General features: G+C 41.0%; 1 protein-coding gene across 1 annotated transcript; it reads left to right on the forward strand.

Annotated features, from left to right (window-relative positions):
* The first annotated feature begins 420 nt into the window (after positions 1-420).
* Positions 421-18669, forward strand: MRAP2 (melanocortin 2 receptor accessory protein 2). The gene is made up of 4 exons (XM_018556647.1): positions 421-583; positions 9346-9479; positions 16669-16768; positions 18248-18669. Exons 2-4 carry the CDS (start codon positions 9353-9355, stop codon positions 18630-18632), a joined length of 612 nt encoding a protein of 203 aa, XP_018412149.1. The 5' UTR covers positions 421-583; positions 9346-9352; the 3' UTR covers positions 18633-18669.
* Positions 18670-19025: the final 356 nt, after the last annotated feature.

Genomic DNA, 19025 nt, shown 5'->3' on the forward strand with positions numbered 1-19025 from the left:
AATAAATGTTAAACATATATGGATTAGAATATATAATAATATGATCAATAAAATAAAAATATAGTAAGTACAGTTTTTCTTGATGTGATGTGCCTGTGATCTGGAGGGCTGGTGATAGAGGCAGAGTTGAATTCATTCATTCTTGTGTTTGCAGTCGATGTTTTAGTCTCTCTGCTCATCGTTGGCAGCTCTCATTGTGCATTGCTCAGTGATCTGGAGGGTCATCATCTGTCACTACAGCTCAGTGTTGCCTCCTTTCTTCCCCTCCTTCCTCTGCTGATATTTGCCAGATGCTCCCAGTTCTCCTCTGTGTGCCTATAGGTATTGCTGAAACCTCCTGTCCTCCACTCTGATGAAGGGGCAGGACCCCAAAACATGTAAGTGGTGGGACTGTTTTGCAGGTTGCCAGCTCGGTCCCCATTTAGGATCCACCATTCTGGACTAGTATTGCTGGTTTTACCACAGTTCTATTCTCCTTTTGTTGGCTTTCTGGAAGTGACATTTCTTGCTTCATGTGCTAGTGACCTGACATCCCATGGGAGTTGATCTACTTGGTTATATGCTCTGATCAAGTTGCTTTTTTTGTAAGTGCAATTTATTTACATTTTATTGATTAACTTAACACTTTATCTGCATTCCAGTGTCCTCTGTTTTGTTGGCTGCGCTCTCATTTTTATTTGCCGTAGATAACCTAGGTACCAGTGAGGCACTTTACATTTGAAGATTGAATCCTAAAAACAATATTTAGAGAATATATATTTTGTTTAGCCTTGGGGTATGTGTAAATCTTGTGTTTATAATTTCATTGATAGTCATATTTATGTCATACAGTTGCTTTGATTGTCAGTGTGGAAAGTTGTTTTCCACAATAATACAGTTTATAATTTATTCACAGAGGGAGAAAGATAGAGATATAAAGAGAGGAAGATAGAGAGATAGAAACATATAAAGAGAGAAGGCTGGAAAGTGATATAGACAGATATAAAGAGAGAAAAACAGAAAGATTATAGAGGGAGGGAGGGGGAGAGGGAGAGAGAGAGAGAGAGAGAGAGAGAGAGGGCAGTATGGGGAAAGTTTCCTTACCTTCTATTTGTTTGATGTCACAAATCCATTCTCCTGCGGTTTAGGATTCAATGTCAGAGCAAACCCTATTGTTAATCGCTGTGCTCATCCTTGTGTTAGAAGGAAGATTAAAGTGATTAATGAACTGTTTGTAGCAAACATAACTATGCACCTTATATTGATTTTTGCTAATGCCTGCACTAGATTGTCCAGAAACCGACAGCAGGAACAAATCATTTTTGCTGTATTGATAGATAACAGTTCTTTCATTTATCAGACATAAGCTATTTTCTGTCATGACAAAATACAATTTTATTATTTCTAACCAGAACTACTATAGACTTTGTGGCACCTGAACACTGTTAACTGCAGTAGAAACTAATTACTATCATTTTACAGAAATGAATGACAGAAAGTTCAATTCCTTGAATGAGTGTCATCATGTGGTCTCACCTCAGCAAAATGTTAATATGTATATGATAGAAAGGTTCCCCTTCCTCCATTCCTGAATTTGTGTCCTCTTGCGACAACAACCCCTGCTGGCTTCACCCACTTTACTGAACCCGAACAGCTGATTTACTAGATCTAGTTTTCATTCACGATGACAGTGGTCACATTCTCAGCAGGAAACACTTCAAATCCACATTTAGCAACTCATATCTTCCTGCTAACAGCTACCATCATGCCAAATGGATCAGTAGTTTACCTTATAGGCAGTTTTGCAGTCTTGGCAGAAACTGGTTGAATGATTGACACAAATGTCTATTTTATTCAAGTGAAACCTTATTTGTGCAGACGGAATTGTGGTTGGAATTAACTGCCATTTGTAGATTTACTCTCATATGATATTATATGGGATAACTATTCCACGGTGTAAAATGTATGGTTAAAAGGATTTCACCAGAGGTTCAGTAATTCTATCAATGTACATGACTGTAGGATAGGTTCATTTATAGAGATTACAGATCTCCAAGATAAATCTTATCATTAAACAGTTTACTTCAGGCAGTAGCTTATTCCCTAGACTCCATCAAAACTAATGGAGAATATTTGACATTAGCAGACTGCGTTCTACACAGTTTCAAATGGCAGGTTGACTGAGGTATGCAGTCAGAGCCGTAGCTAAGCGCCCGAGGCAAGAACAGAAAATTGTGCACCCCAAAAGACGTGTGATGTCACCTCACGCCACACACGCGCGGCATCATGTGACATCATGCGCCCCGCCTGCAGGATCTAAAATAGCATAAAAATTTGTTTCGTTTGACAAACTAATGAAAACATTTTAAGTTTCTGTTCATTTTGTCCGAAACAAACTTCTTTGCACATGTCTAATAATATGTGTGCATGAATCTGTGAGTGGGGTGGGGGGACTTTATTTTATTTTTTTGCGATGTCACTTCAGGATGGTCGAGCAGTGAGAAAAGAAAGATCCGCCGGCTGTCAGATCCTGGCCGAGCGGCTCTCTCTCTCCTCACCGCAAGGCTGCCCTGAGTGACAGCTCCCTTCTCCGCTACCCCACTGCCTCTGTCCATACAGGCGGGGGAGAGCAGCTAGGATCCAAGGAGAAGCTGGAGCCTGTGCCACCCCTCTTCTCCCTGCCGAGCCACGGTTGTGTTGGAGCCTGTGCTTGCCATGGCAACAGGGGCGAGGGGGCGCTGCCAGGCCGGCCCCAGCTGTGCCTGAGGTGAGTGCCTCACTCGCCCCATGGTAGCTTCAGCCCTGTGTGCAATGCCAGTTGTTTTCATGGTTTCAAAAGTAGTAAAGTAACAGTCACAAACAGGGCTAGATTGGGACAAAAAATAGTCCTGGGCATTTTCTGGCCCTTGTGTCTCCCCCCAGTCTGGTCCCCGTCTCCTCTTTTTGGAGCCTGTATCCCTCTGGTGTTTCCCTGTGTGTCCAGCATGGGTGGTGGCGCTCCAGTCCTTCCTCAGTGTGTGGTATTGATTCACCGCCCCATCACCTCTCTCAGCTCACTTTCTCTGGGACTCTGGTATTCTGCTACTTCTCTCCAGCACAGCGCGGTGTCCCGCACAGTTCTCCCGACTCTGTCCTGGACAGCAGTCTGAGTCTGTTGGTGAGGGGGGAGAGGCAGACTGTGTTTGTTCTGCCTGGCCACTTTGAGAGCACAGAGCAGGACATCGGGCATAGCGGGCCGGGCCGTGTAGGGCAGAACACAATCAGGCTGGTATGCCCAATGGCCAGTCCAGCCCTGGTTACAAGGTTCAGTTCATCAAGCTATATTGCATGTGTTATTTTTTATCTGCTATTTTGCATACAATACAGTGGTTATTACATGTAACTGAAGCCTATAATAAATTGTAGACACTTTTATTGAATGGGAATTACACTGTACTTATCGGTGGAGAACTGCATTATAAAGTGAGCTGTGAAGATACACAAGGACTCTTGCACATGTGCTTGGGTGAGATGCCTTGGAATTCATGGGGTTGATGCATAAAGGCTTCATCCAACATATTGCTGGGCAAATTAACATGATTCTATTAAAGTGGATTTAATGCCAAAAATTGAAGATTTGCTATGTTATAGGGAACATCTAGAAATGTTAATTGTGCCTAAGCAGTGCCCTGGAAAATCTGCAGCTGTATAGTGTCTTTAGTGTGAGATCATTTAAGGCACTGCTGCCTCTGACTGTGCCTCAGGAGATTTGGAATGAGTGTTGGTGTGGTTACTACTGTGCTGTCCACTGTTCCACTTGCAGGAGAGAAGTCTACACTTAAAGGAGAACTATGGGGTCAGGGCTTCCCCATAGTTCTCCGAAGGTTAACGGGAGGACACAAACTAGCGTCCTCCCGTCACCCTAAGCTCAGCATACCGCGAGCTACAGCACACTCCCTCGCAGCTTCCCAGGCACAGAGTACTGCGGCTGTTACATGAGAAATGTTAGTGGCAAGTGCTGCTGCACTCTGTATTGCTAAGCCAGTCACAGAGAGAGCTTTGTGATCTCTCCACCGGCTCAGTGACTAAAAACATGGTGCCCGATGTTGCAGTTTCAGTGTTGCACTTGCCATAATAGGGTGTGCAAAGGCACACCCCATGTGCATGCCTATGCTGGTGACTAGTCCTTTGCAATCTACTTGACTTTTCTTTGCACAGTTTCCACAGGTCAGGGCCTCTTTATTGCAGACATCGCTACAGCCCTGCCTACTGCTTACTTTATGGACTTCAAGTAAGCATCAGCACAGCAGCTTATAGAATAAAAGCAGCAGCTTTTGCTGCAATACTCACCTTTAATCCAGAACTGTGCCCTGTACTATATTTACTTTCTGACACTAGATATCAGGTTTTGCCACTCAGTCTTCTAGAATGAATAACAGGCATTAACATTCAACCCACTTCCTCTGAGCCCTGACTGTCATAGACCCTTCCTTATCATGTAAAAGAGAAGCAGCAAGGTGATGAGCTTATCTCACTGTCACTCTTCTTTGTCCTCCTATCATCATGCTCCTTGCCAGCACATGATTGCAGTATTGTTCTGTTTCTTTCTCTATCACTTTGAGCACTGCTGTACAGTAGATTGTAAAAGGCTGATACCAAGTCAAATGCAGGTACTGCAGATACTGCTTACTAAAATTCCTTTAGGCCTTGTTCACACCAAGCGCGTTCCAGGAGCAGAGCAGAGCAGTTACAGAGCGGATCAAAACTGCGTCCAATGTATTCCAATGGTATTTTGGGCTCTAGTTCACACCGCAGCGTTCAGTTCCAGAGCAGGTAAAAAAAACTGCAGCATGCCCAATTTTACCTGCTCTGGAACGCATGCAAATGCATCAAAAACACATGCAAACGCCCTGGAACGCACTACAAACCTCCCCAAAAAATTTTAAACCAAAAAACGGCCTGCAACGCATCAAACGAGGCACAACCCACTGCACTGCGTGTGCAGAAACTCATGCAGATCTGCTCTGCATTTGGTGTGAACAAGCCCTTAAGCATGCCACTAACCCACCGAGAATTAGGCCTTGTTCACACACAGCGCATTCCAGGAGCAGAGCAGTTAGGCTGGGTTCACACCTGGGCGCGTTTTTTAGCACATTTTTTTGTTCAGTGAAACGCGTGTTCGACGCTCGTTTTTATACCTCCCTGGCGGTATGATTTTAATTTTTTTTCCCCCTTTATTTTCTCTATCTTTTTTTCGTTTTTTTTTAAAACTTTAAAACTTCCCGCCGGTTCCGTCCTCCTGCGATGCGGCCGCTCGCAAGGGACGGAACCCGGAAGTCGGCAGCGGCCGGAGGACACAGCGGGATCGCGGACAAGGTAAGTCCTACGCTGTATTCCCGAGTGTGGCTCGGGGTTACCGCTTTGTTAACCCCGATCCACACTCGGGAATACCAATGGAAACGCGCGGAAAAACGACCCAAAGAAGCTCCTGTACTTCTTTGGGCATAGGGCGTTTTTCAGCGCGTTTCCACGGGCTGAGATACGCCCAGGTGGGAACCATGCCCATAGGGATTCATTGGATTTCACTTGCTGAGCGTTTTTCAGCGCTTCGATCAGCGCTGAAAAACGCCTAGGTGTGAACCCAGCCTTACATACCGGATCAAAACTGCGTCCAATGTATTCCAATGGTATTTTGGGCTCTAGATCACATGCAAACTCATCAAAAATGCATGCAAATGCCCCGGAACGTACTAAAAGCCCAATTCTAAACTAAATTTTAATTTTTTTAACCAAAAACGGCCCCGAACGCATCAAAAACGCAGCACAACCCACTGCACTGCGTGTGCAGAAACTCATGCAGATCTGGTCTGCATTTGGTGTGAACAAGCCCTTAATGATCTATTAACAAATACAGAAATGCATTCATTGTGTCCTTGATCAGTTTACACTGTGGGTGCTCACCTTAAAGGCTTGAGTCTATCTGTCAACCGGCATCTTTCAACATGGCTTTTCAAGGAATATGTAGGGTAACTCAACAAAATGTTTCCTTGATCTTCTTGAGTGGAGTTATGATTTTAAACAATCAATGATGCCAGAACATAACATCTTATTTGCAGAGACTTGGGCTGCAGCGTTGCTCAGGGCAGAGCAGTCATTTCCGATGACTATAAGTATGGCCTTGGGTATGATTAAATGGATCAATCATGATGTTTCTGTATCTGTAAGAAAGTGTGGGCTCACGTTTGACTTATATGCTCTTGAATAGATGTGTGTTGAAGGTGAAAAGTCTGCTCTTTTCCAGCAATGCACATATGTATCTGATTATACAAAAGAGCAAGCTTAGTATTTGTGCATCCATCATCTCTGCTAACTGAGCTTCCATGACTCACTATTTGAATAGGTAACCTGCATCTGTATGGTCCCTGATTTCTGACAAAAGACTACATTTCTAATCATTACTGTAATTCAGAAATGGCATTGCTCGTTTCCTAAGTTAGAAACAATACTAAGCAAACATATAATAAATTCTCCTGCTGGTATAGGTAAAATTAAATAGGAAGTAGAATGAATTGCTGTTGACGGGGAATACAGGAAAATAAGATAAATGTATCATTTCTATTCTTTTTATGAAACGCTGAACTTTAAAAACTAGGAATGACTCATTGACAGTGTGGTATAAATAGACAAGACAGACTGGCTTAAAACTGACATCACGTCTACAATTTCTCTAACTCTTCCCACCAAATTATGAAAAGAAAAGATCAGTTTAGGGAGCAGTCCTTCCCAAAAGTCATATTTACGTTATGGATGGAACCTGGTGGGCTGAATCCGCCCTTTGAATCTTATAGACCTTGAACATCATAATAGTGAAGTCTCCTTGACAAAGTTTCCAACTGGGGAAGTTTGAGTCCCTGCCAACCTTTTTTCTGTGACTGTGAAATTTCCTTTCACTTCCTGTCCTAAAGACACAAGAGGAAATCACCTCTTGGAGAGCTGTTACTAGACCAAGTATCTCCATTGGATGATTTCCCCTCACATCCTGGCTTGAAGACACAAGAAGAAATCCCCTCTTAGACAGCTGTCACCAGAATAAGTGTCCCCATTGGATGATTTTTTCCCCTCACATCCTGTCCTGAAGACACAAGAGGAAATCCCCTCTTAGACAGCTGTCAGAGAATAAGTGTCCCCACTGGATGAATTTTCCACACTTCCTAACCTGAAGACACAAAGGGAAATGCCCTCTTAGACAGCTGTTACCAGAACAAGCATCTCCATTAGATGGTTTCCCCGCAGTTCCTGTCCTGAAGACACAAGAGGAAATCCCTTAAAGTGACATTAAAAGGATACTTGTTTATCCTTTTTATCCTAATTACATCTTGCATGAAGCTGAAGGATATAATCAAGGATGTACTGCCAAGAATAAGTATCATCATTTACAGGCAGACAGTGACAGTTATAACTGCGTAGAATTTATATTTTTACTAGAAGTTTCATTTAAACTAAACCTGCAGCCAAAACCTTTTTTTTTTAAGTTTTGGAAGGATTACAACAACAGTCAGCATAGGGGAGATTTCCTTTCACTTCCTGACTCACAGTCACAACAGAAACCGAGAGGAAATCCTTTCAAAGTGATGAAAGTCCCTGGTGGTCAGCAGTGTCATCAGAACAGGTGTCCCCATTGAAGGATTTCCTATCTATTCCTGTTCTGATGACATCCCAAAATGCGGGATTCTTTTTCACTTTTTAGTGCTAATGGTCACCAGGATGAAAATACAGGGTGGATCACAGACAGCTATAAAAACCTAACAGGCATTTCAATCTTTCTCCACTCTATACAAAGCTAAAAAAAAAGTTTTGGCTTTAGTTGTAGTTTAATTATTTGTGAGGACCAACCTATTATATTTGGTTCTCGAAGCCTACTCTCATTTTCACTGCTGCTCCCTCCCTATACCTGCTATGCCCTCTGTAAATGTCCTGTCACTTCTTTAATTACTCAGTGGTGAGTATCTCATCCATTGTGGTTTTAATGAAACTAAACGTTCTATAAACCCCTCTTTATAGAATAATGGGGGACATACAGCAGCCTCCACCTACCATTCAACATTTTTCTCTACCCTGTCCTCCTTCCTGGGTATGTACGTCCTGATGAGTATGCTCCCCTACTGCACAGGTGTTTTTTTAATAACTACACAAGGTACCAATTATAGCTCAAATGTCTACAAAGCTTAATAAGAGTAAAAGTGTATCAAACCAAATCTAACCTTTCCAACTGATCTAATGAAATCTTCCAGCAAGCCTCATATAAGGTTTAATAACCTACAACCTCTTTATAAACAAGAGCTCCTTTTTAAAGTGACCCGACTTCAAGGAAATTAGAATTGTCATTTGAGCATGCCATCTGAAGCAGATGAAAATCTAATTTTCCATGTTATGTCTGAAATTAATTTTAGCTCAGGCTCTACAACAGTGGTGGTCAACTGTCTTGATATAGCGGGACTCAAGTGCGGCCCCTGACATCACCCAAGGGCTATACTTAGTATTCAGTAAATGTAATACTACAGAGAGATATAAAAGACTGCAGATGAGCAACATAAGATGCTCACATTTGCGTGAATGGCCTCCATAGGAATACATAGGATTTTATGTTGCATTACAGGTGAAAATAAAAGAAAAAAGCCTAAAAAAAGAAAACTAACGTAGCCACCGCTCCTAGGTATTGGTAAACTACAATATACAGTATTAATGTTTTGCTTTAGGGTTTAGATACGCTTTAAAGCCAAAAAATATTGCATGGCAGCCAACCAAGAAGTATTTTCAGAAGGAGTGGTCAGTCATTGGCAGTCTATATACAGTGGCAAGAAAAAGTATGCAAACCCCTTGGAATTAACTCATTTTCTGCAGTAATTTGCAAAGAAATGTGATCTGATCCTCATCTAAATCAAAAGAAACCCATCGCACACCTGACGGGATAATACCCTCAAGTATCAGGCCAAGCGACCACGGACGCCTCCGCAAATCTGTATAAATATGAAGTCACTCGCACTGCAGCTCAAGTTCAGTCAATATTTTATTGACCTCTGTGGTGTCACAACATGGCGATGTTTCGGAACCCGTTTGGTCCCTTCATAAGGCAAACAAATAGGCAAACTTGAGCTGGAGTGCGAGTGACTTCTTCATATTTATACTGATCCTCATCTAAGTCACAACAATAGACAAACACTATGGTGGGAATTTATCAAAACTGTAGCAGAATCTGGAAGAGTTCTTTGAAATATTGATTACCTATGGTTTGAGAAATGACATGAATAGGATAAAGCACATTGTAAAATGAAATATTTCCTCTTTCTGTATCTCAAGTTTGATTTTTTTGTTCTCTTGTCTTTATAGGCTAGATATGTCCGAAAGCAGTGTCAATTCTAGCAGAACATCCCATAAACAACCGTCCAACTCAGAATACACATGGGAATATGAGTATTATGAATATGCACCAGTTTCATTTGAAGGGCTAAAGGCCCACAAATGTGAGTATGTGTAATTTAGTCATGATGATTGTCATTCTGTTGAGACATGCCTTTGTAAAAATAACAGCATTCATGAATATAGATGAGCTTATAATAGAAAATCCTCTAAGATGCTGATCTAGATACGCTTCTGTGATCGCATCCTTTACTGGCATGTAATACTGCTGGTTGGTGGTTGGTTTTTAATTGAGTCAAGATGTTCAGCTCCCCATCCACCCAAAAATAGGATCTCAGCCCAACAAATGTAGCCGCTGGAATGCCCATACCAAGAGGACTACAACCAGGCCTCCTGCCATGCCCAGCAGGAGTGGGAAAATGTAATGATTTTTTTCTCTATGTACTTGCTCCTCATCCTCCTTAGTAGTGTTCTGTGTTAAATCCTTCCTGTTCCAGCGGTCCGGCAGTGTTACACAGCCTTTAATGCAGTGGCGGACCTAAGCAACAAACGGCCCTGGTGCAAGATTTTTTCTCGGGCCCCTCTTCTTCCTGCCCTCAAGGTCACACATTATTATTTTTATGCAAATAAATAGCTCTGACATATACAGTAGTGCTGTACAGAGGAAACTAATGCAGAATTACAACTGCTGTAGAGGGACTACAAATCCCAGCAGTACATTATACACCAATGCAGAAAAGTATATAAATACAGATGGAGGGTCTCACCAGGGGCAGATGCAGAGGATTTCACCAGGGGCAAAAGCTGAGGGCCTCAGCAGGGGCAGATGCGGAGGATCTCACCAGGGGCAGATGCGGAGGATCTCACCAGGGGCAAAAGCTGAGGGTCTCAGCAGGAGCAGATGTACAGGGGCAGATACGGAGGGTATTACCAGGTCAGCAGGGGTAGATACTGAGGGTCTCACCAGGACCTCAGGAGCAGATGCAGAGGGCCTAACCAGGGTGGCAGGGGTAGATCTTTTCCTAAACAAGGATTTCCTCTCAACTTGCAGAGGCTAAGGCTGGGCGTTGGCAGTAAACTGTTTGACAGTATCCTGGAATGCCTTCCTCATTAAGGATACCACCTGGAGAATATCCCTTGTGGCTTCCCGAAAGCATATTTTAGCACAGATACTTTGTGCTAGAAACACTAACTCTATCCACACTGATATGATAGCTCTTTTCAAGGAGGTGGCATTACGCCAGAGAATGTACCAGAGGTTTAGAAAGCAATATCAATGTTCCAGTCTAGAAGTAAGTTATTTTCTCAGGGTAATTAAAGCCAGTAACTGTAGCTGGCGGTGGCACCTAGAAAAATACATAATATAGGCACAGGCAATTACTGAGGCTCAGTTCAGTACTGATATAAGTATTTTTTACCTTGCTTTTCACAGGACATTGTAACATGTTGTGGCATGTTCACCACATGACAAGTTTTCTTGAAAGGTGTTGGTATTACCTTCACACATATTGCCGTCAGTATATTATAAGAGCCTCCTGTTCCATCCACTGAGAGTAATGATGAGTGTGATGTGAGTGGTACTGGAAATAACCAATACTTTAATTGACATGTGTTCTGCATTTGTAATAATGCCTACAATAAAACATGTCTCAGTAAAAAGAACTGAAACATTACATAAAAGCCCATTTATTTACATGCAGGCTAGAGCTGTCATTGTGCAGCAAGTCTTTGTTAGGTTCAGAGGGGTCGTCTGAACTTTTTTTATTTCGGCGAGTTGGCGGGCGTCGTTCATCGCGATTGTCATTGGATCACATTGGTTGATCCTTTTTTTTTTTTTTAAATAAAAGACTTGTCAAAAACTGACTTGTGTTTTTTGTTCAATTAACCCCTTCACGACTAACAGTGTACGTCTCATGCATCAGGGCTGTTTAAACAGACTCTGGGCGGCTTTTGCCACCGGGACTCTGTTTAAACTTGTAAAGCCGACTGTCGGCTTTACAATAGAAGCAATTCTGGCGACTCAGCGGTCGCCAGTAAATACTATCGTTGTCGCACTCCTTACCGATATGTCCCTTGTAGTGGGGAGTGCTCGCAGCTAATGGGGATGGCGACGCAAATGGCAGCTGAATTGTAGAAATGTCACCAGCACACTAGTCCTTTTAAGATGGCAAAAGATTCATTTATTGAAGTTTTTTGTCATATGAACAAAAAACATTTCTACAATTCAGCTGTCGCCAGATTGCTACTACGGCCCGGTGAAGGGGGCTTGTGAGCCCCCCTATGTGATAGCAATTAAAGTAAAAAAAAAAAAAAATAACAGTTTTTAAAATTTACATTACATAAAATAAATCTAAAAATAATAATAAAATTTTTTTAAATTCCCCCCCTCTTTGCCACGTAAGCTTGCTTTGGGTGCGCCTACGTATGAAAACGATGAACGCGCTACACGCACGCCGGAGTGAGCGCAAAAATTCTAGGGCCATTATTTTGGGGTATCTCTAAATGGATGACCTGTGGGTTTTAAAGCGTCGTCTATGGACTTTTTGGGGTACTGAAGGTTGTCGCCGTTTCACGGATGCACACAATTTTTAACCTGGACATGTTGGGTATCCATGTAACCTCATCTTTTATATCTTATTTAAAAAATGGGTATTTTATTGTGTTTTGGGGCATTTAAGTACATTTGTCACTACGTTTTGGGGTTGGATAAGGAGTTGCGCTAATATTGTGCAACATAAAAATGTGCAGTTGCCACCATTGCATTCTATAGGGTCTTGGCTTTCAGAAAATATATAATGTTTTGGGGGTTTTAAGTAATTTTCAGGCCTAAAATGTGGAATAGAACATGGATGCAAAAAGTAAAAAAAAAAAAGGCCTCAGTCATGAAGGGGTTAAATACATTTTTGTAAGGTGTGGGGTGTTTATTTACTTTTAATGTAACCCATTAGTGAATGAGTAAGGCTAAAAACTACCCCTTACTCATTCACAAGGGGGAGGGGGTGGCTTCTAGGTGTCCCCATTATGAAAGGTGATACCCGAGATGCAGATAAGCCCCCCTGACCGCAAACCCTCCCAACCACTGGGCCAGGATTGTGGGGAAGAGGCCCTTCTCCTCACCGCCATGGGGACAAGGTGCTTTTCCGGGGTCCTCCCTGGCAAAGCACCCTCCGCATGTCGAGGGCATGTGGACTGGTATGGTGCGGTGCTCGCTTATCCCCCCCCCCCCCCTTCCCTGGCCTACCAGGCAAGTGCCCAGATTAAGGGTCTGGTTTGGAATTTTAGGGGGACCCCGAATTTTTATTGGCACTGGGGTGCCCCTTAAAATTCCTACCAGATCTAAATGGTCTGGTATGACTTTTGGGGGAAACCCCACCCCCTAACATTCCTACCAGACATTTTATTTCTTTGGTCTAATGTCACTTTGCTGCAACAAAAATGTGTTCATACATACTACCGCTAACGAAAATTCCGATTTGTTTTTTTAAAAGTTGATGCTTAACACAATAACACTTCAATTGGGAAAGAACTTTGGGTGCATCCAAAATTTAAGTTATGGGAAATTTGGATTCATACGAAATGCATCCGAATGTGCGAATTTCCGGAAAATTTGCCTGAATTACAATTCAGAAAGAAATGATTCGCACATGTCTAAATTTGTGTAAAATGGTTCCAAAATGCACCCAGAGTGCAATATATTTAGTGCAACTAGTAGCAACATACTAGTTCACATCTGATCACACTGATACACATTGTTGCAGCTGGTACTTTAATTTAATTTTATTCACCTTCCTAGCGCAGTCAATTTTAGATAAACAATATATTTAGGCATGTTAAATGCACAGATACATGTCAACAAAGGTCATATTTGAATACATTGTTTATAGCGTACATGTAAAAAAATATATTGCTGTACTGGATGATTTTTTTTTTTTTTTACAGACACAGGCTGGTCATCAGTGGTCTCTGCCATCTTTCTGCTTTTATGAAACTGTATGGACACGTCACTCTAGTCCCAGCTAGACATGCTATTCATGGGCAGAATATTTGGCAGGAATTACAAATACCTCGTTCTCCAACAATTGCTGGATGTGTGTTGCAGCTGTAGATTCTGCTAATAAATTAAACTCCAGATAACACTTTTTAAGCAGTTACAGCAACAGTTGTTTTCTTCTGTAAAAACGGTTTAAACCATATTAATAATAGCTATCTGTTCTTTGTACCCTTGACAAGGGTCTCGCTTTCCCCCCCCCCCCCCTTTCCTGGCCTACCAGGCAAGTGCCCAGATTAAGGGTCTGGTTTGGAATTTTAGGGGGACCCCACATTTTTATTGGCACTGGGGTGCCCCTTAAAATTCCTACCAGATCTAAATGGTCTGGTATGACTTTTGGGGGAAACCCCACCCCCTAACATTCCTACCAGACATTTTATTTCTTTGGTCTAATGTCACTTTGCTGCAACAAAAATGTGTTCATACATACTACCGCTAACGAAAATTCCGATTTGTTTTTTTAAAAGTTGATGCTTAACACAATAACACTTCAATTGGGAAAGAACTTTGGGTGCATCCAAAATTTAAGTTATGGGAAATTTGGATTCATACGAAATGCATCCGAATGTGCGAATTTCCGGAAAATTTGCCTGAATTACAATTCAGAAAGAAATGATTCGCACATGTCTAAATTTGTGTAAAATGGTTCCAAAATGCACCCAGAGTGCAATATATTTAGTGCAACTAGTAGCAACATACTAGTTCACATCTGATCACACTGATACACATTGTTGCAGCTGGTACTTTAATTTAATTTTATTCACCTTCCTAGCGCAGTCAATTTTAGATAAACAATATATTTAGGCATGTTAAATGCACAGATACATGTCAACAAAGGTCATATTTGAATACATTGTTTATAGCGTACATGTAAAAAAATATATTGCTGTACTGGATGATTTTTTTTTTTTTTTACAGACACAGGCTGGTCATCAGTGGTCTCTGCCATCTTTCTGCTTTTATGAAACTGTATGGACACGTCACTCTAGTCCCAGCTAGACATGCTATTCATGGGCAGAATATTTGGCAGGAATTACAAATACCTCGTTCTCCAACAATTGCTGGATGTGTGTTGCAGCTGTAGATTCTGCTAATAAATTAAACTCCAGATAACACTTTTTAAGCAGTTACAGCAACAGTTGTTTTCTTCTGTAAAAACGGTTTAAACCATATTAATAATAGCTATCTGTTCTTTGTACCCTTGACACTAGTATATGGTTTGTGCCAACCCCTGTAATTGTCACTTTTGCTGGGCAGCTGGGTCTGCATAAGAATGTGGGGAAGAAAGGCTGCTTGACCAGTCTAGAAGCCAGGCAGGCTCCACATTCTGGCGACTATAACTTTGTTATTTTAGCTCCCTAGACAAAACAAGCACTTAACCCTTGCAGTGCAGGGGTAGCCCAAGGACGACCAGTTATATACTTTCCCAAATTGAAAACTCTGTAGGCTGCCCTTCAATGCTGAGGCAGACGAACTCACACATGGCAGGGAACCTCATGAGCTTCATGGCTGTACTGGGGGAACCACCAGATCTATATCTGACCTATTATCCAGTCAGCAGTTGGGGAAAAAAAACAAGGAACTAAATGGCAACTGGGAAAATGAGGTTCAAATTTCTTGACACTAGGCAAAAACCAGAACTACTCATGAATTTATAGGGGTTTGCCCACCATCAAGGGCTGACCATAGGCTGTAGCTTTTGTTTTATACCTAGTGTTCTACTTCTGCAAGTGACAGATGTTGCGGCCATTGATGGCACCATACAAGCAGAAAATAGTGAAAAACTCTGCACTTCACAGAGTCTAAAAATTGTGTTTAATAACTATGCTACCAGTCTACAGCCAACATTTCAGGGACATGAAGGACTCCCTTACCAAGATGAAATGGTCCCAAAACAGCTGTGGACTAGTACTATGTCTGGTTAAATAAAGGGAATTATCAAGCTTCTTCGAGGGTGCCAGCCCTTTTCATCATTTTTCTATTGAGGATGTTTTCCTACACTTTCTGTTCCTACGACAAGCAGGTCATTGCTATATGCTATACTTCCTGTTATCTCTCTCTGGGGTGCAATGCTTATATAGTTCTTTGGTGAATCTGCTAGGGTAGAGGTAATACTCTTACAACACCTAATGTATTCCCTAAATAAATATCTAATAGGGCAAATACTGCAATGCCCTATTATCTCCACAGTGATTGTGACGGACTGAACCGTCACTGGGGCTGCTGGCGTAGCCTGAGGGCTAGCCTCCTTCCTACAGACCTAGGGCTGCATAGATTTATTACCCCGGAGAACTTTGTTTGCTGTGTGTGCTTTCCTGTTCAATATTTTATCTAGAGAGAGAGCTTTTCACTATTGTTTGGATACCATCTCTGCTAAACGTAATTTTGTAAAGGCAGCAGGCTGTCTGGAGTGGCCATTGTTTGGCATAATGGGATCAAACTCTCATCTAATTAAGGACATTCATTAGGTTCAAAGAGTGTCTGTGCTTAAGGAATTCCAATGCGGCACTCAGCTGTCTGGGGGAGTGGATTGGTCAATGTAACACACTGAACTCTTATCTGATTCTGTGAGTTATAAACTCTGTGTGCTTTCTTCAATAAACCAGTTCATGTTTCCAAAGTCAGTGCTGTCTGATTCTTGGGGTAAGCCCATGATATATTCACTTGCTTCTGGTTCCAGCACCCAGGGAACAGCCTAAAGACAGATATCCAGTCGGGGTATCAGGGAGTCCATCACAGTGATGACTTAGCAATATTCCTTGGCAGAGGATCTCACCCTTCTCCACTCTATCTGAAACTATTTTAAAAAGGTAAAGAACAGAGTGAACTACCAGGTACAGAGATAATAGATTGTCAATTACACCTGTAAACAGAGAGTTGGTTGAAACCACTGATGTCCCATGACTCAAAGCAGCTTTTTTTTAGCTTATTATAGTGAATGTGATCTGCCAAACAGCTTTCAGAGACCTGCAATGATTGCAAGTGATCATGCGGCGCTGCAGATGTTCATAATTAAAATGCCTCCTTCAGACAAGGGACAATTATTATTGGTTCTTAGGTCTGTCAATCATCCAAGTAGCAGATTCCTGTCTATTGCTTATAGGAGATGCAATCAAAGTTACAGAAGGTCTTTCTAGAGAATACCTTTTCTATAAAAACCTGAGTTTCTAATATAATATACATGTTAATGTGTAAATCACATCAAATGTTTCTCCATGTATTGTTAACATCTGTTTTTTTTTCAGATTCAATTGTGATTGGATTCTGGGTTGGCCTTGCAGTCTTTGTAATTTTTATGTTTTTTGTTCTGACATTACTGACCAAGACGGGAGCTCCACATCAAGAGTAAGTTTAGAAAAATGACAACTTAGTTTCAAAATGTGTTAGAGAAAAAGCTTTTCTTCACACTTATATGCTTTTGAATATGCTTCTAGATGAGTGGAAAGCATCTTTTCAAATGTTTTTTGGTCTATGTTACCATATAAGTAATAATTACATTTTAATAAGTGAGATTTTCCATATATTTACATTTATTTTTCTAATAGTACTAAACATCCATTTTTTATATAAATATTATTCACGTTAAAGCCTCTTTTATTTCTATTTATGCTGTTAACATATAGAAACACTGTTTAATAACATTATTATGGTTTTCTTTTCATATAAACGTTGATAGTACTCCATAAATGCATACACGCAATAGGTTGGACTTGATGGACTTATGTCTTTATTCAACCTCAAATACTATGTAACATTTTTGTTGCTATGGTTTTGACTATAATGTGGTACATCTCCTGATACTTGAATAACTATAATTATACCATTATGGTCTATTCTTTTCTTTTTAAGTTTATAGTACTCTAATCATTACCTATAATATGGTGCATCTTCTATTCTTTTTCTACCAGTTTCAAACACTTGTTTTTTTTTTGTATTTATATTGATGGGTACTGCTGTGGAAAGTTTGTATCTATCTGTTATGTGGTGCATGCGCATAGTATAAACTATGCACCGTTTTTCCCATATTCATGGCTCTCATGTCTTTTATTTTTACTGATTGATACAAAATACTGTTTAATGTTTATACATTTGCTGTTGCATTGCACATTTCTTTCATGGTGTTTATATTCACTCCTGACAGGGTAAAACAAAAAAAGATTAATGGGTTTTTAGGGGCAAGAACTATTCCATAAGAGTAGGCTGATGAGGGGAAATTCTCATCCCAGAAAGGAGTTGCTGTGACATATCCTGCAGGAACGATACATGTACAATCTTGCTATAATAAGATAATCAGCAATGTCCAAATTATAGGGAACATTGCTGCAGCAATATCTGGGTCAAAGCTGCAATCTTTTTATCCAGCTCCGAGGAAAAGGGTGGGCATGCATGTTGTGATTTTGCTTGTGGAGGCTGCCAATGGCAACTGGGGAAAGCAGGGGTCAAAGGAGGGCTTTTTATGCAGAGAATAGATATTTGTTTCTCCTGAGAAACATGCACAGTGATGAGACTGCGATGAAAACTCCAGACTATAGAAGTTATACTCCTGTTCACATAACTGTTAGGGTGCGTTTACAAGAGTCTAAAGATGTCAGATCATAATGCTGCCTCTCCTTTGCAGACTTAGACAGCTGTAGATCAGATATGTGCATTGCTGGTCTGCAAACAGGAGGGGTGTCTTGGTAATAATTTCAATCATAACAGAGATGAATGGAGGTCTGCCTACGACCACTGATGAATGTCTTTCTTAGTCTTCATAGAAGATCTTGCATCTTCATGCCTTTGTGAGGGCACTTTTAAACATTAACTTTCTCTTTTCTATATTAGAAACGTGGAGCCACCTGCAAAGAGATTCAGAATGAACAGCTTTACAACAGACTTTGGTAGACCGACAGAAGTCAACAGAATTTTCTCCCATGATGGAGTTGAAGAATCTAGGTCACTATTCCATTGCTACATCAATGAAATTGATCACCTTACCGGTACAAAACGGACTTCCAAAACTACAGACAATGGTATTCTCATCCAGCAGACTGTTCGGAACTGCAAAGTGGAGGTAAATCCCAATGGCTTTGCTAAATTCAACATCCCAAACTTTGTAAGCACCGACCAGAATTCTTCTTCAGCTGATGAAGATCTTCTTATATATGATCCTCCAATTATATTGGAAAGTAATCCTGCTGGGTCCGACCAAAATAGTTTTATAGGCTGACCGGTCTCATCTTTTGCACTCTACAGAGGCAATTAATTTTATACTCCATTATACACAGTGACAACTTGAATATATTTAGTGCTTTTCTGTATGAAAATAAATGCGTTATTTATATGTTTACATTGAAATGGTATTTGCTATAAGCTGGTGTCTTCTCATTTTGGTTTGCCATTGAGAAAAAATGTCCATTTGTAGATTTCAGCTGCTTTACATTTAAATCACATTTTTTTCTCCAATTGATGAACAGCAAAGTGACGTAATACTATCCTGATATAACTATTAAATACATTAAAAACTTTCCGTGCTAATCTCAATAAGCCCTACACTAAAGCAGCTCACACTTATATGTGAATCACACTATAAATTAAATAAAACCAAAATAAATACCATTAG

The sequence above is a fragment of the Nanorana parkeri genome, unplaced genomic scaffold, assembly GCF_000935625.1.
Source record: "Nanorana parkeri isolate BGI_ZX_2015 unplaced genomic scaffold, ASM93562v1 scaffold244, whole genome shotgun sequence".
Lineage (NCBI taxonomy): Eukaryota > Metazoa > Chordata > Amphibia > Anura > Dicroglossidae > Nanorana > Nanorana parkeri.

Coding starts and splice junctions, on each gene's coding strand:
- MRAP2 (XM_018556647.1), top strand. CDS start 9,353: ATGTCCGAAAGCAGTGTCAATTCTAGCAGAACATCCCATAAACAACCG. Junction 9,480..16,668: donor AGGGCTAAAGGCCCACAAAT/GTGAGTATGTGT, acceptor TTTTTTTTTCAG/ATTCAATTGTGATTGGATTC. Junction 16,769..18,247: donor ACGGGAGCTCCACATCAAGA/GTAAGTTTAGAA, acceptor TTTCTATATTAG/AAACGTGGAGCCACCTGCAA.